This window comes from Dermacentor andersoni, chromosome 3 (assembly GCF_023375885.2).
Source record: "Dermacentor andersoni chromosome 3, qqDerAnde1_hic_scaffold, whole genome shotgun sequence".
NCBI lineage: Eukaryota > Metazoa > Arthropoda > Arachnida > Ixodida > Ixodidae > Dermacentor > Dermacentor andersoni.
In genome coordinates, this window is record NC_092816.1 from 203,999,492 (window position 1) to 204,023,571 (window position 24,080).

Consider the following 24,080-nt stretch of genomic DNA (forward strand, 5'->3'; position numbering starts at 1 on the left):
AAGAAGGAAATCACTGCGCAGCGGACCGCAAGTTCAATGTTTTTGAACGGGTGGTGCGAGAGTGGCGACTGCAGCGAAGCGAAATTTTCACCTGTGACGGCAAGTGAAAAATTTCCCACGTGCCGAAGTCTGGACGCTTTCCAGAGCTGTAGGCTAAGCTTGCGGCGTGTGTTGCTAAAAGGAGTGATCGGTCCCTGCCAGTGAAGTGAGACATGGTCACGACACAAGCCTGGACCTTCGCCTTTTAAGGACCTGCTCTGCCGTGAGTACAACGAGTGGCTGGCGGCAGAAGACCGCGAAATTACGCCAACCGGACCTGTCAAAAGAGCCTCCCTGACGGCTGCCTGTCGTTGGGTGCACTCGGCGTGGGCTGCTGTTCCACAAGATGTCGTGGTGCGGTCGCTTGCCAAATGTGGAATTTCGCGGGACGACGACGCGCTGTAGGACCGTAGCAGCGATTACGATGGCAGCACTAGTGAAGACGAGTAGTCCAGTGACCATGTCAGCTACTAATAAATTTTCGTTATCGAATGTGCCCTCGGGTATACTCCTCTTTTTTTTTTTTTTTCTGTCACGCGATATGGGGGGGTCGACTTACAATCATGTAAATACGGTATATATAAGGGTTGGTTATATTCTGCACATTTCTCTATCACCTGATTGATAGTGTGAATATGGTGCATTGTTGTGTAGCCTTTACGAAATCCGGCCTGGTCCTTTGTTGACAGAAGTCTAGGGTGTTCCTGATTGTATTTGCGATTACTTTAGCAAATACTTTGTAGGCAACGGACAGTAAGCTGATCGGTCTACAATTTTTCAAATCTTTGGCGTCTCCTTCATGATGGATTAAGATTATGTTGCCGTTCTTCCAAGATTCCGGTACGCTCAAGGTCATGAGGCATTGCATATACAGGGTGGCCAGTTTCTCTAGAACAATCTGCCCACCATCCTTCAATAAATCTGCTGTTACCTGATTCGCCCCAGCTGCCTTCCCCCTTTGCATAGCTTTCAAGGCTTTCTTTACTTCTTCCGGCATTACTTGTGGGATGTCAAATTCCTCTAGACAATTCCCTCTTTCATTATCGTCGTGGGTGCCACTGGTACTGTATAAATCTCTCGAGAACTCCTCAGCCTCTTGAGCTACCTCATCCATATTAGTAATGATATTGCTGGGTTTGTCTATTAACACATAGCTCGCTTTACACCATGTTAAAGGTCACCGTGTTTACAAGGCACATCTCCTGCATGCTTCAGTGCGAGGCTGTACACAGCGTATGGAGGCATGGGTGCACACTCTGGTGCACCTCGAGGGCTACGACAGCGGCTCTCTCTGATGAGCACTTCTCCCCGTGGCACTGTGTGTACTACACCTACTTGGGTGATTTGGACCAATGACCACCGAAGGTTGCTATCTTGCCGTTGCTATCGATATTCAGGCACCCGAGTTGGCCCAGTGCCATGCAGTTGCAGTCGGCTGTTATTCTGCCATTATCGGGAGATGACAATTCATCGACGCTTCATTTATGTTGTTTACTATGTTTTGCGATGGCGTTCTACCCTTTCAACTTTGTGCAGTAGACTTAAAAACGAAATTGCTTAAATTATTGGATATTGCATGCCAAAACCATGATCTGATTATTAGGCATGTCGTAGTAGGGAACTCAAATAATTTTGACCACCTGGGGTTCTTTAACGTGCCCTCAATGCACAGTACACGGGTGTCCTTGCGTTTTGTCCCCATTGAAATGTGGCTTCCATGGCCGGGATTTGATCCCGCGACCTCATTCTAAGCAGTGAAAACCACTAAGCAACCACGACGAGTGGAACAAAAGAGACAGAAAAAAATGTGTGGTGAAGCTGACTTTAGCAAACAGGCCACCGTTGGGCAACAATTTCTCTTGCTTAAAAGGCGGGTGTGTGTTAGATTTCTACATTGTTTAGGAGCTCTAATGTCATTTCTACATTAGTTTACTACTTTTGACACATAGAAAGTGCACATTATTTTGCTTTGGAGGCATGTTAGACTTGCGAAAGTACTGCCCAATGAATCAGCAGTGCGTTTTGGAATTTTTTTCTGCATCATGTTTAACTTCATCCGCTAGATAATTTTATCATTTTGATCTCTGCCGGTCTAAATAATGGAGTTCGACTGTAGTTCTTCGGCCAAAGCGACGTCAGAAACGTAACATCGACGTGCGTGTGGCTGATACTGCAGCCGTAATGGCAAAACCTTTTCAAAATGCCGGCATGCTGCGGTAGTTTCTGCTTCCAGCCAAATAGAATGCATATCAATTGTATGCAGAATCCGCTTTTGTCCCACTAATAGTAAAATGTATCACAAGCTCTCGAAAAAAAAAAAAAGAAAGGACGGCAGCTGCTCTCATAGTACTGAAATAGTGGGTGATCGGAACCGGCCGCGCCCCATTTTGAAAGAGCTCTGACGCCACCACTCCCATTTTGTTCTTTAGATGAAGTTTTTAACGGAAACTTGCACCTAGATGCCAAAATGTGCTGGGAAGAAAAATTAAGATACAGAACATCTATTTTCAGACAATAGTGGTGCCCAAGGTGTCTACAAACCAGTGAAACCAGGAAAACCGGAAATTCTCAGGGATTTTGAATAGTCTGGAAATACTGAGGGAAAACTCGGGGAATTTGTGCTTCTATTCAGGAAAATCGACAGTAATTTTGTTGAAGGGGAATGAAAGTCGCGGTAATGCTGGCTCGAGTAACAGAGAAAGATTGTAACAAATCCTCTTTGATGCTGTGCCGTCCGCTGGAGGAGTTACCAGTGTACCGTCAACGACCAATTTTCAGGACGTCTGATAATTCGGACGGCTTCACGGTGCCGCCACGTCCCCCTCAGAGTCAATCTATAAGAACGTTTAAAACTTCGGACGTAAGAACCCTTCGCCTTCTGAGTTTATGGACTTTTTGCCATGAATGTCGGTCCGAAACAGCATTAATCAAAACCACCACCATTTCCATCATTTTGATTACCTTGCCGCCTCGAACCGGCACTTAGGCACGCAGATCTGCTGGCAGCCGTACCCATCACTACGGCAACGCTAGGCCTAGCTGCCTCGACGTTCGCTATAAAGCTTCTTGCCGTTTTGTGCTATGTTTTTTTTTTAAGGAATTCGCCACTGTCAGCAATGGCACCCACTCCACCTTTGGGATCCTCGCAATTCGTTTCGAAGCATGGAAAGCACGGCGCGTTTCATAATGTCAATTCCAGAAAGTCAGCTTTGCCTCCGCACAGCAGTGTTACATGGTGAAGCATATCAAGCGTGGTAAGGGGGCAATTGTCATGGGACACACTAGGTACTCCTTCATGTATTCCTAAAGAATGTATTCTGTATGTATACTGTGCACCCGCCATCTCTTGTCACAGTACGAGCACCGATATACCTAATTAGTGTACTGGAAAGCCTTCCAAGCTTTCTCGGTTGTGCCTGCGGCAGTTGGAGCCCTTAAAGTGCCCCTCACCAGGTCTGTCATAAGAAGCCAACAAACACTGACACCAAGGACAACATAGGGGAAATTACTTGTGCTTAATAAATGAAATAAAGAAAAGGTAAACTAATGGAAATGAAAGTGCATGAAAAAACTTACTGCAGGTTGGGAACGATCCCACAACCTTCGCATTACGCATGCTCTACCAATTCAGCTACGGCGGCGCCGTTTCTCCATCCACTTTATTGAGTATTTATATTTTCCTAGTAGAACCCAGGGAGTGTTAGCTAGCGCCACCACTCACAAACCTTGGCATTGGATGTGGAACATCCTTTCTGCCGCAGGCTTCACAAGAACGTGATCTTTTTTGGGTGAAGGCGACTGGTCAATAAACCCACACATGCTACCTGAAGGCATCAATGTTGCCGGAGTCGAGACTCTCGTTATAAATGAGAAGAAAGGGGGTTAACCGAGGGGCCCAATTTTTATTAGTCATATCATAAGAAGCCAACAAACACTGACACCAAAGACAGCATAGAGGAAATAACTTGTGCTGAATAAATAAAATAAAGAAATGATAAATTAATGGAAATGAGAGTGCATGAAAAAACAACTTACCGCAGGTGGGGAACGATCCCACAAACTTCGCATTACGTGTGCATACCTGCCAATCCTCCTGATTCGCCCGGGAGACTCCCGATTTTTTACTGAACTTTCCAATTGTACGATCACTGTCTTGCATTTCCCGAAAAGTGGTAGCAGCAAAAAAATGGTTGCTGAGCAGCAAGACAACATAGTGAACTTTCTCCGGAACAACTGCGACGACAGTGTCATACGTGTGGAGTGCCTGTTTACGGGATTCCTCGTCGAACGCAACCTACCTCTTAGTGTCAGCGACCACCTTGGGTCTCTTCTACGGAAAATATTTCCGAAATGCGACGAGGCGAAGCGCTATGGATGTGGACGCGCTCTGAAGAATGCGGAGGTGGCCAACCTGAAATTTATTTTGCAGGCATCGCTCTCGAGTCTTCGTTTTTTTATTCAGAGTTTTCCTCAGCTGCTGCACTGAGATTCCAGTAAATCTGCTAAAGATGCTTTAGATGCTCTCGAAGCTGAGTTAAGGGGGGACACGGGTTGTGGCGACCAAAAATCGCGAAAAAAACTCGATTTTTTTTCTTGCATTTTTGGAATGTACAGCTATTATTGCATCTATATTGTTAATTTCATACCGATAACATCAGTATTTTAGCCGCAGTGACGCCTTATACGACATGTACTAGCTGAATTTCAGGCGGAACTTGCGCTGAAACGGCATATTTTCCGAAACGCGCGCCTGCTCTTCGACGTGTGCTAGCGCGGACATCTTGGTCTCATTTGAAAGAGGCGACTTTTCCCTTCAAATTCCCGCCAGAACGGGCCCCATTCAGCCATTGGCCACTTATAAAATGCGCGGCAAAGAAAGCTACTAGAACGCCCTCCTATTCGTCACTCGGTGCACGTGACTTGAGCTTGCCTCCCGATTGGCGGAACTGCATGGCCATCGTCTGCTCCGCGCTTGGAGCCGCGTACTGAGGTGCGCCATCTTGCCCCAGTGTCAACGCGATATCTGAAACGGAATGCAAATTTCGAACGCGGCACAAGTTTGGTGCGCAAAAAGTGGGACGGACACTCATCGAAAACTTCAAACACGCTGCTCAACACTGCGAAACGCTCAGGAAACGCTCAGGACGCCACAACCTCAGCGACCGATGCCGAAATCGTCGATGCAGCAACGGCAGGCCTAACGACCGCATCGGCTGCTGCGGATACTGTGACAAGTCCGCCTGCCGTTGACCCTTCGACCCAGCGCTCGCGTACGGCAAGATACGATCTACCGGCAACCCTCCAAGCGGGAGGAGGAGGAAGCGAAAGCCAAAGCAAAGCTATCGGAGTTGTATTCCGCTCCAGCGACGGAGAGGAAACGCGAGTGGGTGGCAGTACCGACGATGCACTTCGCCCGCCTGATGGGACGACGTTTACGATTGTGGATTTGAGTGCCGTGAACACTTTATTAACATTTGCGAACTGCAACATCTGCAGTAGTGCCTTATAAATCGTCCGAGACGAGCGGGAATACGGACTCGCTGTGAAGCTGCGTTTTATGTGCGCAAATTGTGGAGAGATTGCGTCGGTGTGGAGCTCGCCGCGCGTTCACAGTGCTGAACGAATGAAACCCTTTGCTGTGAACGGTTTGGCTACGCGTGCCATGCAGGCAACGGAGAACCGACAGACCGCGCTCAATGACGTTTGTCTCGTTGATGGGCATCAGCCGTCGGGCTCTTCACACGAAAACGTGCCAGAGCTACGTGAAGGCGAAGTTGACGCCAGCGGCCGATCGCGCGGCGCGTAATCTGACGAGCGACTGCGCGCGGTCGGTTCGCGAACTTTACGCCGAACTGAACGTGGGTCATACTGGGAACATCGTTGTGTGCAAGGGCAAGGGCCTCAAAGAACATAATGAAAAAACTATGTCTAAATCCGAGCGAGCAAAGTCGCACCCTCATGGCCGAGAAAGATAGGCGTCAAATGACAGCATCAGCCAAAAAATGCAAAACATCAGAAAATTTGCGCCAGTCCCTCAAAAAGTGGCACACCGGGGCTGGGAGTCAGCAGGACTACATGCCTGGTGCCTACTGAGCTGTTACAGCTGTAAATTTGTAAATAAAGTAGGGTTTTGCACGTTTTCTCACTTTTTTTTAAACATGTTTTTGGGTCACTTCACTAGACTGGCGAAGTGATATCTCATGATCTAGAACAGCTAGAGCACTAATTCTTTCTTTAGCAGAAAGCCTAATCTACATATTACAAAGTGCTGAGAGCAGAATTTCAAATTTGTGCGTATGTATATTTCCATTTTATGAATTTTCTTTTGGTGTGGTAGCCTTAGGTCAAGGAAAGAATTTTGATCACCTGCAGAATGGCTAATTAAAATTTCATTTGAAAACTTTTTGCAGCATTGCAGTTATTGCACATTATAGTATCTAGCTATGCAATAATATTCACTTTCTGCTGAGCAGTTTTTTTTCCATTGTCTCCGGAAACAATTGAGTGGCAGCACCGTCAATCTCCTGAACTAATGAACCTACAAGAAAGAATATTGCATATTTGAAATCAGCACGAAAAACTAAGTAAGCTTGTATATTTTCATCAGATTTGGCCATAAGATGCAGGTAATAATCTCCACAACCCATGTCCCCCCTTAAGGTGATGCTGGATTTACTCGCGATACCATATAGCAACGCAGAGTGTGAGAGGGTCTTTAGCACGGCGCGGAAAACTAGGTCTGAGTTTCGCTCATCAATGTGCAACACAACCCTCCAACACGTGCTGCTAGTGAAGGGCTGTCAGTCAGGACCATGTTTTGAGCAAAGCTACTCCGACAAATTTTTGAAGTGAGCAAGGTCTGCTACTGCAAGGTCCTGCAAAAGGACTCATCGAACACTGCCTGAAAGTTTGAGCAACCCCCCCACCCTGGTTGGCGTGAATAAAAAGTCTCCCGATTTTTGATCTCGCCAGGTTGGCAGGCATGCGTGTGCAATGCTCTACTAATTCAGCTACCGCGGTAGCTGAATTGGTAGCTCAAAAAACAAACTGTTTGCTGACGCGGAGATGCGCGCCGCCCTTCTGTTTTCTTTTTGAATAAAATAAACACTAGTCCTTACTACTCAAACTGTATTAAGTAGTTTTTTTTATTTTTAACATGCTTACTAGAGAGTGGCAGCATCGTGCAACATGATGTCAACCCATCTTGACATAAGACGAAGTTCTGTGTCACAGGGAATTTTGCAAAGGCACTCAGGAAAAACCTGGAAAACTCTGGGAATTTGGAAATGTCAACTTGGTAGACACCCTGGGTGCCGAATCATAATTGTCGATGCCAGCTTCAGTGTCATCAATTTTTGCACCTTTTACAGGGCGGGCTCACATATAACTAACTACTTATACAACGGCTTTTCACAAATCTATACAGTTTCCTAATAAATGGGTTTGACTGTATCTCTTTCATGTGGTGTGACTTGTTACTTTAATATACACATAATATATTGAACGAGAAAAAGGGAAACCGAGAATCTCTATTTTGGTTTATGGGGATTCGGGTGCCTTACCGCGCCTCATCCCCCAGCTTGCGCATCGTGCTTAGCTCGATCTCCGGGAACTGCTGCTGTAACAGCAATGTGGCGGACACGGCTAGCGCGTTAAAGCTGCGGTATATACTCGTGCAATGGCCGCAGGTTGTTTTCCGAGATTTGGGGTTAAAATCAGGGGTGCGGTCATTACACGTAGAAAAAGATATTTCTTTTTTTCATAAATATTTTCGGTGGTAGTACTTGCTTTTATTGAACTACGGTACTCGCTGCGACAGCAGCATCTCTGAGACTGCTTTTGCTATCTGGAGGCACTGAAAACTCTGCACGGCTGCCTTGTTTTGCCACCAATTAAAAAATGAAAGAAAAAAAAGCTTCGGATTTCTCGCACCACAGCACAGATAACACTGCCACATTTTTTAAAATCCAGACTGCAGCTTGTATACGAGCAATCTTCATATAGTTTTGTGGGGGCATCCTTTTCACAATTTTCTGAGTGCGGCTTTTTTACAAGTGCAGTCATTACATGCCTACATACAATAATTTCCCGCGCAGACTGTACTTCTTCCTCTCGCGGTTGAGTCACTGCACGAGCAAACGTCACTAGGACGCACCATGATTGGCCTCCCGAGTGGCGGCCCCCGAGTACCCTCTCCAACTAAGCGCTCCGCTGAGCGCTTCTTCGCCGTGGCAGGTGCTCACAGGCCTGCAGTGACTTGGTTGCATGGGACCTTTGCTCCCGTGATGTGTCATTCTCGTACTTCACCGACTGCTACTCGGTTAGCCCTAGTGGAGTGGCCACACATACTCGATCAGTCTTGCGATCAGTCTTTGCTCGTAAGTGGCATGACTGTCACACTCTGTTTAATAATCTTGGGTCATTAAAGCTGTGTTTGTTGGCAATCTGACTCTGGAGCCTTATCTGCGCCATGTCAGAGAGCTGACGAACCTGAAGTGGAGGAGGGTCGTGCCATTTTCTGACCGTCACTCGTACGTTGAGCCTTGTGCAAACCCATCTCCACATGCTTGGCACAACCATGGGAAGCCAAGGGAGAATTGACAAAAAAAAGCATAGGTGAAATTAATCGTGACACTACGAGGTTTATTGACTGTTAGTGGGAATCGCAGTCACGTCGGATCTAGCACAGAGAGCAGCCGAGCAATTCCAGTGAGCAGGAACAGCGACACCAACCCTTTGGTCGCCGTCTTTCTCACTTCAGGAACCATGTGGCCGCAGTAATACTTGTGCTAGTTTCATCCTTACAATGGCCCAACGAGAAAGGAGTAGCCATCCTGGCGACTCACGGTGACGACATGATAAGGGGATCTTAATACAGTTTAGGCCGGTTGACGCGCACTGTCTCACAACCGTGACACCGCAGATCGTCGGATGGAGTCAGAGGTTTGGCCACATAGTTTGCAGCAGATGTACAGGCGACGTTCTGATAGGGTCCGTGGTATTAAAGGGACACTAAAGGTTACCAGAAAGTCAAGTTAAAGTGATAAAGCAATGTTCTAGAAAGTCTAAGGCGTCAATATAATCGCGAGCAGAGCTTTAGTAACCGAGAAATTGAGGTAAATGCACGACACGATTTGAGACCCCCAGCGACGTTCCGGTACTAGCCCGATGACGAAAGCACTGCTCATCATAATTTATGTCACTAGTACTCAACTACTCGCCTTAAAAATCATTTCATTAGATTATAAAACGGAAGAAAATGCTACTTGTCTACTTCTATTCGATTCTCAGAAAAAGATAACATTTTTGACGTTACCCTTCAGTAGTGTGGGTGGTCCAAAGGTTTCGTTTTCGCTCGACTCTACGCGCTCGACTTTGCGCCGCGCGCGCTTTGGAGTTTCAGTAGCTTCTTTATCGCGTCGTGCTGCGGTGGTCCTGCTGGCTCGTGAAACTTGCATTTGGAACAAGCAGCGAGAATGCCACGTCCATGTAATGTCGTGGGATGCGCGAACGATCCGCGGAACTTGGCCAAGGGCAGTTGCAGCGGCGAATCCAACGTTACTTATCACTGTGTGCCAACGAGTGAACCTCTCCGTTCGAAGTGGTTAAGTGCCATGCCTCTGCCACAGTGCGCTGGCAAAGAGCCGAAAAATCACGTAGTGTGCTCGCTGCACTTTCGTCCAAAGGATTACGAGTTCAACGTTGACTTACTGAAGTCGCGTGAAGTGCCTTTCAAAGCAAGGCCGTCACCGTAGTAGTACGCAGCGACGGCGGCAGCGCGAGCCCTCAACAGCAGGTCACGTTCATCAGTGCTTAAATCGCTGAACTCAAGCCCAGCATCGCGAACTAATGTGTTGTTGTCGGGGTCATCCATTGCAATGAGCGTCGAAGTTGGCGTCATAAAATAAACAACCAGCTTATCGTTGTGCGCTTTCCCTTCCGCTAGCCACCATAGTTCCACTTTCGCGCTGCTGTTGGCTCTGTCTTGGCTCTGTTTCTGGCCGCGCCTTTGCGTTTTGTGCAGAAAAGCCGTAGCACCGTCTGCGGGAGCCATTTTACTCACCGACGGCGCAATGTCACTATGAGACCATGACGTCAATACTCCTCAATCGGAGGGCGGGTGATTTGAACTGCGCTAGAGGTACGCGGACACTTCAGAATGCATTTTCTCTTAAAATAAGTCTCTTCTTCGCATGAAACAAGCGTTTCGAGGTTTCTGGGATGGTATTTCAACAGTCCACGCTGACTTAATATTAACCTTTAGTGTCCCTTTAAGCCATCAGCTTACATGAAAGACCGGGAACGTGAGGCAGAATCCATAACCAAATGAGGAAGCCGACACGGAAAGTCGTAGTGCTCAGGTCGTTGTCATGCTGATTCCGCTGGTGAGCTTGACTCTCCATTGTGAAGGCAATGGCAATTTGGCGACATTCTTCAGCGTACTTGGCTACTTCTGATATCGGCCTAAATTCGGAAGCGTCGAGTTGGTATGGCAAAAACGGAAGACACTTTGTTGAGACTAAAGTGTGAAACGGCGGAAGCCTGACACCATTGCCAATGACGATTTGTTGCGTCGGAAACACCACGGAGGCACACAACTCGTACACTGTTATGTGAATGTTTGTTTGTTTAATAAATGCCTGCAAGATCGTTCTGGACGAAGTGTCTGTTAAAGTAGTTTGTGACTGCCTGGAACTGTTGCAGCACCGTTTGTGGATCAGGAGGAGACGCGTCTTCCATAGCGGTGTCGGGGTGTTGTTGGCCATCCTCGTCATCCACTTCGCTTGATTGACTTGTACTTGCTCGGCTTGCCACGGCGAGATGACGGTCACGGCACTTCCGAGCTTCATTTGCCTTGGTACCCAGAGATGCAGCGAGTCACTTCAAACGCATTGCCTCTGTTGTGTTGGCCCGTCGCGTCCCTGGACTCTGTGGTGTCGGACACGCCTCGCCGCCCTGATACATGCGACGTATATACTCAGCTTCTCATGAGCGCCGCCTGCGTTTAGCGGCTGCCGCACGTCGCGTGTTGGGAGACACTGGTTTGGCAAGACGAGGCATCCTTCCCACACGATACTGCAAAGTAAACTGCTGCCACTGCTGCCACCACACCACACCCAAGCAGACGGTCGCCACGCGTGCCTTGCGACAGTGACGTCGGGCCACACAGCGCCCAATCGGGAGGCCAACACAAGCACCTGACGACAGTGACGTCACGGGCTCACGGTGCACCGTCGAACACACAACTGCCATGCATGCTGATGTGATGAGTCATCCCGCACAGTGCCGAACCACCCCAACACCCGCACTTGATGACAGTGACGTCACGCATGCGAGCCAATCAGGAGGCACACACCTGTGCCTAGCGACAGTGACGTCACAACACAGAGGAGACCAACCAGGAGGCCGGAAAGCTGTGACAGTTTCTGCTAACGGCAGATGACCTTGACAGTAAGCCATTAAAGGCTTCCGCCTTAATATACTGTATCGAGCATGCACAAGTGTTTTCGTGCTTACAACAAGAAGAACAGCGAAAATGTTGTAGTCGCTTGAGTCGTGGTATTGTAAGCGTAGGTTACAGACGGGAGAACCATGACCCAGTTGGAGTAATTCGACGCAACGTATGTATTGAGCATGTCGCCAAGAGTGCGAATGAAAGAGCTCAGTTAATCCTTCAGTCCGAGGATGGTACAAGGTAGATGTGCGGTGGATGACGTGCACTCGGCAAACAGAGCTTCAACCTCTTGGGAAAGAAAAACATGCCCGCTGTCACTGAGGAGTTCTTGAGGAGCGCCATGTCGAAGCGCAAAATTGTGCCGGATGAAGAAAGCAGCCTCGCGTGCTGTAGCGGCAGGAAGGGCAGCTGTCTCAGCATATCGGGCAAGATGGTCAACATCAACGATTCTCCATCAGTTTCCAAACGTAGTGCACGGGAGTGGGTCGTAAAGGTCGATGCTGACACGAGTGAAATGCCGCGCAGGGCAAGGTAAGGGCTGAAGAGCGCCAGTCGAGCGTTGCAGCGGAACTTTTCATTCTTGGCAGGCTTTGCAAGCACAGATATACTTCAGGGCAAAGCTGTACATACTGCACCAGTAGAAGCGTTGGCGCAACCTTGCGTACGTTTTTCATACGCCTGCATGAGCACTCTGTGAGTCGGCATGAAAAGCAGCGCAGATGTCAGAGCGCATGTGACTAGGTATGACAAGAAGCCACTTGCGACCATCCGGTATGTAGTTGCGGCTTTAGAGCAGGTTGTCTCGCATGGTAAAATGAGAAGATTCACAGCGGAGCACGCGGGAGGGCGTGATGGTGGTAGAATCCGACAAAAGGTCGAGCAGAGCAACAATCCGCAGAACCTTCCGTTGCTCCGAATGAATGGACACGACGTTGAGCACTGAGATAGTGCTGTACTGTGCCGAGAGAGATGCTGTATCATGGGGGTAATGGAAAGTGAGAAAGGGCATCTGCGTCGGAGTGCTTGCGGCCAGACCTGTACACTACAGTAAAGCTTCGTTAAACTGTACTTGCTTAAACAGTAGTTTCGTTTTAAACGTAGTAAAGTCAAATCCCCGACTCAGCGGCCATTGAACATAATGTGTTTTGTATCCGCATAAACCGTACCAGCTTATTGCATACGTATCAGTTAACACGTAGTGTTTCCACTTTTCGTCGCGCAAACACGGCGGTGCGTCGTCTCCGTCGGGCGGCCCGGCAGAACAACAAGCCTCGGAAATCTGCACAACGGCCTCCAAGCGCCCTGTGCGAGATCAACATCAACATTATTTCAGCGCCGTTCCAGAGAGTGTTGTGGCATCATGCAAGCAAGAACTCGCGTCATGCCGAAACTCGGATATAAAAGACACCGGGTGCTTAGCTTAGAAGAAAAATATGGCATCGTTCATGCTATCGAATGCGACGCGAAAAGTCGGCGCTGGCACGTGACATGGGTCTACTGTTGACTACGGTGTGTGGCATTTGGAATGCGAAGAAGTTGCTCTGCAGCGCTGCGGCGACCGTAAAGAGATGTCGGCTACGAGGTTCGACTTTCCGCCATCGTTGCCTCTGTTTTTGCCGAAGTGTCACCTAGCGACAGTGATAAGGACGACACGGAAAGCGACAGGGGGCGACTCAGGCCTGACAGTGGCAGAAGCTGCACGTTACATCAGCCTCATAAATGCAATCGTCGCGACGAGGACAGCACCCTGCAATGAAAAGGTGCCCCGCGACTTCTGAAACACTACCGCGCCTGTGCACGGAGAATATGTAACGCCAATGAGGAATCTGCCATGCGAGTGTTTGCCGAGAAGAGGGGGCTGGCTGAAAAGCTGGCTTACAGCTTCAGCAAGTTTGAGGCCGCTGTCATCACTGCTAGGCCGCCACGGCATCAAACGAAAATAACACGTTTGTCACGTAAAGTAAATAAATACTGCATGTTTTTTCCCCCTTCATCACACTCTCACCTAGTTCCGTATTTGACAGGTAAGTGGGCGATCTCATGCTATTTCGTTTAAGCAGTACATCCATTTAGTACGTACTTTTTTCTGAACTCCGGCCAACTACGGTTTAACGAGGTTTCACTGTTTTTCAAAATAATTCTAGCATTTTTTTCTTTTTAGATATAAGCGTATCTTGCAAATTTACTTTAATTTTATTCAACAATCTTTCTTTTGGCAATTTATATTTGTCTCATGGAACAAAACTAAGGGTGTGCGAATATCAAAATTTTTTAATACAAATCGAGTACGAATATTTAAGCTTTGAATATCGAATTGAATCTTGAATAATGATGTGCACATTCATTTATTAGCAACTTGGGCTCATTTGTTATTTTGGAACATTGTAATTAAGTTGTTAATGTTTTAAAAACTAGACTAGTAAGCCATTATACTAAAACATTGTTTATTTGGTCCATGTTGACTTGGAAAATTTAGTAATTCCTACTAACCGTCCGTGGCAGCGTGTGCCTTATTATACCACAGCAAATGCCCACCAAATGCCCACCTGGCAGCGTTTAATCCTGTGCCAGTTGTCACTCAGTGCACTTGCTGTCAAGCAATAAGCTCAGACTGAAGAGTGGCATTGCAAAAAGAAAAAAAAAATGAAAAGAAAGCACCCGCCCTGTCCTTCAAACTTGTGCTCCTTGCTATTGAGAGACTTGCTTTCCCACAAAGTTCGGACGTGTGGTGGACAAGTGTGCTTTGCAAGCAAAATTTCGCTAGCAGCACGAAATCATCGCAAAATTAAGTACAATATCGCCCCAATATTCATAGATTAGATAGAAGCAAATGGTAAGAGTCGTGTTTGCTCCTGCACAGGCAGCAATATAATATATTCAATGTGATTCGCATATTCGTGTCCAACCGAATATCCGTACATTTTTGAATATCTATGTTTTGAATGGAATACAAATATTAAAAACATAATCGAACTTTTCAAATATTCACACCCACCTACATAAAACTCATTAATAAAGGGATGCCTGAAAAACGGATTCATTCTGCTTTGCTTTCATGTATTGCATAAAATTTTGAGTGTAATAGTTTCTTCAGAAAAAAAAATGAGAGAAATCTTGTGTAACCTACAAGAAATTGCCATTGTCCACACGGTAGGGAAAGAGTTAACAGAACTCAACTGCATGGGCACTGTGGTGGAAATCTTCTTGTCGAGTTTTTTGGGTGTTTGTGTATTTGTACAAGCTACCTGGCCCTTGGGAGCGTGAGGTAGTGCAACTCATGGCTTTATACAGACATATGACTGTACTTAATCAGACAGCAATGGGAAATTGCTCCTGCTACTTTTCACAATGTTGCATCCACGTGGTTGCCCCACACTGCAAGCGTGACAGTACAACAGGGTCCACCCATCGTGTCGCTTGAGAATAGCGTGCCTGTAGTTGCCTCTTGTGGTATCATGGTTGAGCCACTAGTGCAGGCAATACAGTGAAAACCTACTTACTGCAAACACCACATCAACGAACTTTTCAGAAATCCCCTGCTGACTTCTTATAGTTTCAATGTAAAAATATTTCAGTACTATGAACTTCAGAATACTGAACTTTTCAGGATAGCGATTGCTATTCAGTTTCGCTGTGATGTTAACGCGTCAGTACTACAAACTAATATACTGAAATGTGTGTATTCTTGGACCTCCATGTATCCTTCACGGCAGCTGAAACATTGGGCTAGCAGACGACTAGGCACAGAGAGGGGATGTTGTGTCTCTTCCTTCTTTCTGCGCATGCCTCTTTCTTTCGCGCTTCTTTCTGCGGCTGAACTAGCTACGCGCGTGGTGAAATGTAATCTCTTTACTCGCGAGGTGTCTGTCTGAAGCGATACATTTGCACTGTCCGTGGAAAAAAATTTGAAAACGAAACAAAAAGCAAGAAAACGTTGGAGGCGACATGGAGCTACATTTTTGTTGGTAGTTTTCTCGGTGTCAGCATCTGTTTTGTGCACGTCACCCTTATTATACAGTGCTAGTGTGGTGCATGGCGGTCGAACCTACTTAAAATAGCAACAGCACGTGCTGAGAGCCAAAGTGACATTTTCGTGGATTGCTTATATGGTGACAACTTATGAACTGATAGGTTGATGGGCGTAACGGTTAATTTTAAGGCTTTCACTACGAAAATCTTTCAGAATAACGGATAATTTACCATGGTCCACTGAAGTTCGTTATATCAAGATTTCACTGTATAAGGAGCAAAAGGTGCAAAGAGGGTGGCCAGCCTGAACCAAGAACCATGTTTCTTGTTTGTCTTTATTCTGAAGTAAAAACCTTTATATACTTCTTCAGTACTCATTCACGCGGAAATGTTCTTTTCTGTTTTTAATTTAGTTTCTGTTTGATACCCCGGCCACAGCATATACCTTTCTTTCTGGAGTGAAAAAAAAAAATTTACCATTCCGGTTCTATAACTAGCTGCGCACTACTCTTCATTCACTCCTTTTCTTCTGGTGCTTTTTGCAATGCAGCTAGCAGGCTCACTGGAGCATGCCATGTTGATGCTGGAATCGGTGATTGCGGCACCTGCGTCCTCGGTGTGCCTGTACGGGGCACCCCTGTACCCGCAGCTGGTGCAGGCCCTGACAGCCCTGTTCAGCAGTCGCCTAGCAGCACCCATTGTGGTGCCAGCCTACATGCGCCTCAAGGATGTCCTCTTTGCACCGGATTTGGCCCACTTTGGTGAGTCCCCTCCTAGCTGTGGGTTGGTATTCTAGCAATTTTTAATCCGTTTGCATCCTTAGGGTATTTCACGCACTTTCTGTGGTCTTTGTGTGTTTGTGTGTGTGTGTGCGTGCGTGTGTGTGTGTCGAACTGTTTTTCTACCTACCTGATTCACTGGGTAGTATATGGTCGAATGGGTAGCTCATCGGCTGCTGTGATAAGGCAACAGGGTTCAAAACCAACTACCGGGTCAACATGGGTCACTGATTATGTGCCAATGTGTACATATGTGCACTCTTCAACGAACCTCTTTACGCACGCGTAATGCAAAGACGTGGGGTCATTCCCCACCTGCGGCAAGTTGTTTTTCCATCCACTTTCATTTCCATTAATTTATAATTTCTTTAATTCAGTTAGTAAGTACAAGTAATTTCCTCCCTCTTGTCCTAGGTGTCTTTGTTTATTGACCTATGTTACAGTTCCTGTGTCAAACAGAAAATTGACCGAAATTGCGTCACGCTGTGCCAGAACGGCTTCGGCCTGTGTGCTCCAGCAGTGGCCACTAACAGCGAGCGGATTCATTCTCCGAAAAGAGTACAGCCGTTCACATTCTGCGCACCATGCTATGACGCCGGCCACACAGTTTAATGTAATTTTTTTCGCTTATAACAGTGGACTTTCGACTTTCGACACTAGACTTTCGGAGTGGCCAGCACACATGCAACCACTCATGACTGTCATCGTTGCTGTCAGTACGGCCAGGGTGGCTGTATTTAGAGGGTACTAGAATACTGTTGAGTGGGCCGAGTGTTAAAACAACGAAAAGTAGACTGAGGACACTCTGAGCAAACTAGAACCTTTTTTAACTGTTTTTCACTCTAGCCCAGTGCTTCATTATCTTGTTGCCGCTGTGGCCTCTGGTTTTGGTCTAGTACTGTTCGCGTGAATATAAATGTATGCCGTAATGAACACCTTTGATGTGTAAGGACAGTTTGTAATGACAGCGACTTTTTTGGGGGGGGGGGGGCCTGCACAATAATTCAGGCACCTTTGCGTACGCTATAGAGTCAGTGTTTGAGGATGTCTGGAATTTCTGTCGCAAAACTTTTCGCCGTCTGATTTTCCTGACTTTTTTGCTGTGACTCCAGGTTTGAAACAGCAATAATCGAAGCCACTGCCATTTTGATTATATCACAGCCTCGAAGCAGCACTCTTGCATACCAATTCGCTGGCAGACACCCCTGCGGGAACGCTAGGCCTAGCTGCTTCAGACATTCATTGCCACGTTTCTCGTTGTTCGGTGCCATAATTTTTATTGCAAAAATTTGACGCTGTTGGCAATTGAGCCGAATCCACCTCTGTAGTCCTGATTGATGGCTTTGAAGCACAGAAAAAATGCTAGGTTGCATCGTGCCAATTTCTTGAAAGTCAGCTTCGCTGCAATATAGGAGTGTTACGCGGTCAAGCATGTGCAAGTTTTGCGGTGAAGCATAGCAAGAGTAAAGGAGCAACCGTGAATGGACACGGTACGTATTCCTTAATTATACACACAGGCACCCGCCATCTCCTGTCAACATACTCTACGAACTACGATATGCCTAAGAAGTGTACTGACAGGCCTCCAGAGCCATTTCAATCGTACCTGTGACGATTTGAGCTTTAGGTGCATAAACACGCATGCAGCTGGTAGCTAGTTCCTAAGCGTAGAGAGTGCCCTGTTTTGTTTCAAAATCTGAATTAAGACGCTGTTATAAATGTTCTCAATTTCACCTAAACTGGGAATGAAATAAAGCATTTTAGTAGTCGCTGAATGGTTCGCATTTGAATTTATCCTGATAGTGCCTTCGTGTTATTTCATGCGTAGAGTGAAACAACCTCATAGACACATACCTAAAAAGATCATGAAAAATTATGTAGTTAGATGGGTAGTTAAACAAGTTAGGGCTAACTACAACGCATTCTTTCCTACGTGCGTTCACCAATATGTAATGTCGACATAATTTTCACATCAAGCTTAGTATGAGGCCTATGCCACATTTGCCAACCAGATAATGAGGGGCGTGAGATCATGCTAGTCAGTTATTACTTGAGAAAAGTGTTCTACTTCGTGATTTATTATTCACATTTCATTTGTTTGTGATCGTATGTCTGCTTATATATAAAGTTGTAGCATTAACAGCATTATGGAAATGAAGTGCTCGCCAAAGCATTGATTTTGTAGAATGCAAAAAAATCCTGCATTAGGGAGGCGCGCACTGCAGCGGGTTCAGTGGGTGGGCGTCTCTGTCCTCAGGACCGGTATAATGTAAAACTATTCCAATTTGTTTTTGGGCCCATATGCACTCTTAAGCAAAACTACACCCTTTTGCCACACAACAATAATCATCATCTTTCTTGTCTACATTTTCTTTCTTTAACGCGGCGAGCCTGGTACTTTTCAGTAACGAACGGCACGCGCGTTATCAGCATTACCAACAGGAAACGCAAGCAAGGCAGATGACGATTATTGTTGTGTGGCAGAGATACACCCCAAAGGGTGCAACTTTGCCTAAGAGTGTGGGAGAGGCCTGAGCCATTTTGGCCTATCATGAGGGGCTAATGGTGCATTTGGAATAAAAACAGACTTGAATAGTTTTAAGTTATGCCTGCCCTATGTCGATTGCAGCTTTCTGGGTCTGCGGCAACATATGGTTGCCCAGAAATTATGTTACTGCATGGGCTAGACTATAATTTGAGAAAATTTTCTGCTATCATCATGAGCGTCGGCGCAGGAATTATGTATTCTTCCCAATCTAGTTCATTGTAATGCCACCTACGTTTTCGGCTTTACAGGAAAGCATGTGCTGCGCTACCGCTCGACCCACTCTTCCATATTCCAGTATGTCATAGCTGAAAAGCCCATTTCCACCGCCCCGCATTCTGATTGGCTTGCGGCAAGGCGAAACTATTTCTATTATGTACAAATGGCTCCCAGTAAACAATAGTAGTTCGTAATTCTGGCTTCTCAATACGATCTGTTGGTGAAGCACATTCCCAGGCACTTGACCTACACTGTCGAGCCATTAAAGAAAAATGTATTTATGAAACATATCTTGGGCTGCTTTTGGAAATTTTGAACTCACTCTTTCAGAACACATGTTTTTTGTGGTTGCTAAACTTAAGACAGTTGCAGTAAAGCGCTCGTGTTAGTTTATTCTGTGTTCCGTCGGGGTTTTGAAGTGTACTTCCGATATTCCATTATTGCACCAAAATTCAAGTTGGCTGCTCTAAACTTCTTATAAATGAAATTTTATCTGCTCTAAGTTGCTCCAAAATGAAATTTAGTCTGCTCCAAAATGCAATTTTATCTGTTCCACACTGTTGCAAAATGCCACTTGCTCCAAAAATTGCTCAAAAATGTCTTTGGACAGTCCCACCCCTAGTAAATAAATCTGTTTTTGTCTTCTGCGTGCTCTTAGGCTGCTTTGTTTTGCTTTTTTCTAATGTTTTGGATTCAGCTGTAGAGATGTGTGGCCCTAGATCATTCTTGCACCTTGTTTAACGACCCAAAAGTATGTGCTACAAAAACCATACGTCTTCTAGAAACACACCTTATTCCTGCAACTAAAGCTGTTCCTTGTTCCACGGCTGCACTGGGTGGTGCAGTGTGTCCAGAAAGGAGTGCAGGAAAGGAGCCCAGTTGCCACATGACGGGTTTTTCAGCATTCGCACACTCCGCTGTACATGCATTTCAGAGGCCGTGTGCACGTTTCGTGGTGGCGGCACTAGGTAGCGCCAAGTGTTCTTATAAAAGTATGAAAGAGTAATTCCACTGCAGCAAACGCCTCATACATAACTCGTTTTGACGGTGGCAATACATTGTGCTTGCTATAATGATTCAGTGCTAATGCATTCCTCTCAAGTCATAGTGAGGTGTCTGCTGCCGCATTTTTTTGTCACCTTGACAAGTTTTTTTTTTTCAATTTTTTCATAGCAAATAAAAACTCCTTAGTCATGTTAAAAGGAAAGTGGGTTTCAAGGCCTTCGTTAAAGTCTCCTTTGCGAAATTTAAGGAAACTGCACAACGTTCAATATTTTTCTACTGATTTCATATTGCTACCATTTTTTATAGTAGGCCAATTACAGTCAACGTCCGATTTCTTGGACTCCTTAGGGGCCACGAAAACATCAAAAAAATGAATGCATGCTTTTTACTGCTCCCAGGTGCTCAAATCACCATAGTGATGTCTGAAATAGCTCTGAAGGCTTGCCAGTGCACTTATTAGGCGTATCGGTGCTCGTATTGTGACAGAAGATGGCAGGTGCAGGCGTGCATACAGTTGAACCTCGATATATCGAACAGCGCGGTGATCGCAAAATAGTTCGATATAGCCAGAATTCGAGATACAATATCACGTAGAAAACGCGTAAAAAACTAGCACAAATCAATCAATGAACCAATCGTGGCACAATAGATACTCACATGAAGCTTCAAACAAAGTATTTATTTAGTTTGCTGAAAGTACTGAAGCAGCGTAGCCTGCTTCTTATTGGCAACCGCGTGTTTTACCACGGTGTCCTCAACATAGTCCAAACGGTCCACAAGAGACAGTCCAGTGCCTTCTATTGCGCCGCAGTAGCGGCGTACAGTGGCCAAAGCAGCTACAGCCTCAGTTGCAGTCGGGAGTGGGGCAACATCAGTGCTTGCTGGATCAGCCTCGGCAGCGTCTTCGTTTGGCCGCTCAGCAGTCACTTCTGCAGTGATCTCCACGTCTGTTAACTCCGCCACTGTTCCGGTGCTGTCGTCACCGCCAACGAAGTCCTCAATGCACATGCTGTGTGGCTCAACACCGACAAAGCGCTCGAACTGGCTCCAGGTTTCTTCAAGCTGGCATTCTTCCTCTGTGCCATACAACGTCAAATCTTCGGTTGCTTCCTCGGAAGCTTCTTCAATGCGGGTCACGAAACCCGCATGCCGAAAGCAGTGAACTTCTCGGTGCCGAGAATGAACGCAAAGTTCTTGGCCTTCTGCTGTAGCATTGGTCCCGATAAAGGAATATTCTGGGCCCTTACGTCGATAAACCATTTGTACAGCGCCTTCTTGACGTCTTCAAAGGCAGCTTTGCACACCCTCTGCGCGCCTGAGTGCTGGTTCTGTTCCGTCTTGGCCTTTATGTCACTCTTATTTTTCAGCAGAGTGCTCAAATTACTCCTTGGGATGTTGAAAGCTTCGGCGACGCTCGATTTCTTTTCTGCATTTTCAACGCGCTGTATCACTTCCAATTTCGCAGCGAATGTCAGGGTCGTCCGCTTCTTCGCGTTTGCAGCCATCACACCAACCACGACAGGCCTAAGCCACACACACACACTAACAATGACTGGCGTAGCACAAACGGCAGCACCGAGACGCACGTGTTGTTGATGTTGTCAAACTAGCCAACCTGGCCAAGCCACGGCCATGCCAAGCCGCCGCGTGCATACGCCGCTACGTTTCGAGTGCTGCGGGAAAGCTCGCCTCCTGTCAACAGAGCGCACTTGGTCTGGGGCGGCAGAGTTCGATATATTCATTTTACATCCGGCCCCGTTCGAAATAAAAAATTAGAAATGCATGCGATTTTCCACGTGATATAGAAAGTGTTCCATATACGCAATAATTCGATATATCCGTGTTCGATATATCGAGGTTTGACTGTAGTTATGGAATACAGACTGCGTCCCGTGACAATTGCTCCTCCTACTCTTGGTATGCTTCACCGTTATACTTTGCATATGCTTTGCTGCGTAACATTGTTATATTGAGGTGAAGTTCACTTTCAGGAACCCGTTTTATGCAACGCACTGTGCTTTCTGAGCTTCGAAGCCATTGGCAAGGATTACAAAGGCGGAATCGGCACCATTGCAAACAGCTGTGAATTCTTTGAATGGAAAATACGGCACCGAACAGGAAGAGGCTTGGTAGCAAATACGAAGCAGCTAGGCCTAGTGTTGCTGTTTGTGGTAGCTACGGCTGCCTGCGTATATGCATGCGAGAGTGCCGGTTTGAAGCGGTGAGGTAATCAAAACTGGTGGCTGTAGTGGCTTCCATTAATGCCGTTTTGGACTTGCGGTCACGGCTAAAACCCAGAAAATAGAACGGTTAAGGGTTTTTGCGTCTGAAATTTCAAACATTCTTAGGTATTGACTCTACATGGTATGTAACTGTGCCGTGAAGACATCCAAATTATTGGTCATGTTAAAAAAATCTGGCGTCCAGAAAATCAGTCGTTGACTGCATGCATTTAGAACTGCATAGCCACCATCCGTGGTTACATCGATAGTGGCGCATTGTGGTGACAATGAAGAAAACAGTTGCAAAACTGTGAATGATCGAATTTATATTTTAATGGGTGAACGTGTGCCTGTAAGAGCAAGTTACACTCAAAGCACAACAATAGCAGTGAACACAATCTGAGATCATGAAAATCTGTTCTGCAGGGCAGGTGCGTCGGCTTTTATGCACGTGTCATCGAAGGTTTCAGAATAATCGCTGGTGCCTGTGTGTCTTCCATAAAGTACTACACCATTCACGTGTGCGTACAATCAGATTGCACAAGGTTCGGTGGCAACAGACAACGGGTTGAACCATCGATAACATTTGAGGAACTTCCGATACATGCAGGTGCATCCTGCGCTGAGTGATAATGTGTAACTTTTGTTAGCCTGTGAAAAAGTGGTCACCCAAGAAAGATAAACAAGCACACATGTCAATAGTGACCATGACGTTGTCCGCAGCTCTTATGGGGAGCAGGGGTGAGATCACACAATTGTTTCTCTTTCTGAATACTCATTGCGCGCTTGTGATTCACTGGCCTGCGCTTTTGTCAGCTTTCGTCAGCACGGCAAGGTCGTAGTGCAATTCAAACGCTGCCTGCTCTGTGACATATGAGGAGAATCGAACGTTCAGAAAGCGAGATGCTTGCGTGATCTCGCCCCAGTAATATTGTTTGGACTAAGTGGAATGCACATGCAATGTTACTACAAACACGGCAGAAGCTTGACACCTCACTGGCAAAAAAATAATCAAGATGTGCACGTGGTAGTTAAAGGCGTGTCTTCTTGAATGAAGACATAGGCATCGCGCCACATCTGAACGGGCCACACTGCGAAGTAAGTTGCGAGCACTAATCCTTGCCACTGCGAGCACTAATCGGCCACGAAATGATAACAATTGCAGCTTCTGCACTAGTTTTTGTACTGAATAGAAGCAAGGGTTGCAGATTCCTTCAGTAAATAAAGATGCATTGGTATACTACCAAGCATTTATTTATGGTTTTCTTGATACTCTCGATAATACAACATTCTTTTAATTAAGACATTTTTTCCGGTCTCATGACCATCACCAAAATTTGACAATCTCTTCTTACCATTGTGTGAGTTAAGCATTTAGTTATATGCTGCAATAAAAATTATGATTATACAATGCCTGGATGATCCAGACGTTGCCCTTACAAAATTGCAGAGAGCCAAAATTAGTGTTTTGTAAAAAGGCAATAAAGGTTTAAACACAAACTAAAGTCATTTTTAATTTCATACTACAACAAAAAATATTAAAATGTTCACCTTGCTGGGCGGTTAGCAGTCACCAGTAATATTATCAGTGTGCCTACAGCTACTGAAACATAATCTAAAAAAAAATGAATAGGCTTTTTGCAATTTTTTTTGTTTTCTAGGACTGATGTCTCTCCTTCATGGCCGTACAAGGCTGTCGTAAAATTCCTCAATAAACTTTGGCCAAGTTCATTTCCTTGCCATCTAATTTTTAAAAAAAATTTTTGTTCTAAGAAGAATGTGTATGCATGCATTTATTGGTACTACTGAAGGCACACCAAAGAGCTTCTTGGGACATCAAAGCTGAA

General features: G+C 46.0%; 2 protein-coding genes across 2 annotated transcripts in view; one reads left to right on the forward strand and one right to left on the reverse strand.

Annotated features, from left to right (window-relative positions):
* The window catches only part of l(3)80Fj (lethal (3) 80Fj), a 378,408-nt gene that overhangs the window by 140,329 nt on the left and 213,999 nt on the right, over positions 1 to 24,080 (forward strand). The window contains exon 23 of the mRNA XM_050172680.3: positions 16,014 to 16,224. Coding sequence (XP_050028637.2) covers positions 16,014 to 16,224 — 211 coding nt within the window. The remainder of the gene's footprint in view (positions 1 to 16,013; positions 16,225 to 24,080) is intronic.
* LOC140216308 (uncharacterized) lies at positions 20,690 to 21,271 on the reverse strand. The gene has a single exon (XM_072286689.1). It carries the CDS (start codon positions 21,269 to 21,271, stop codon positions 20,690 to 20,692), a length of 582 nt encoding a protein of 193 aa, XP_072142790.1.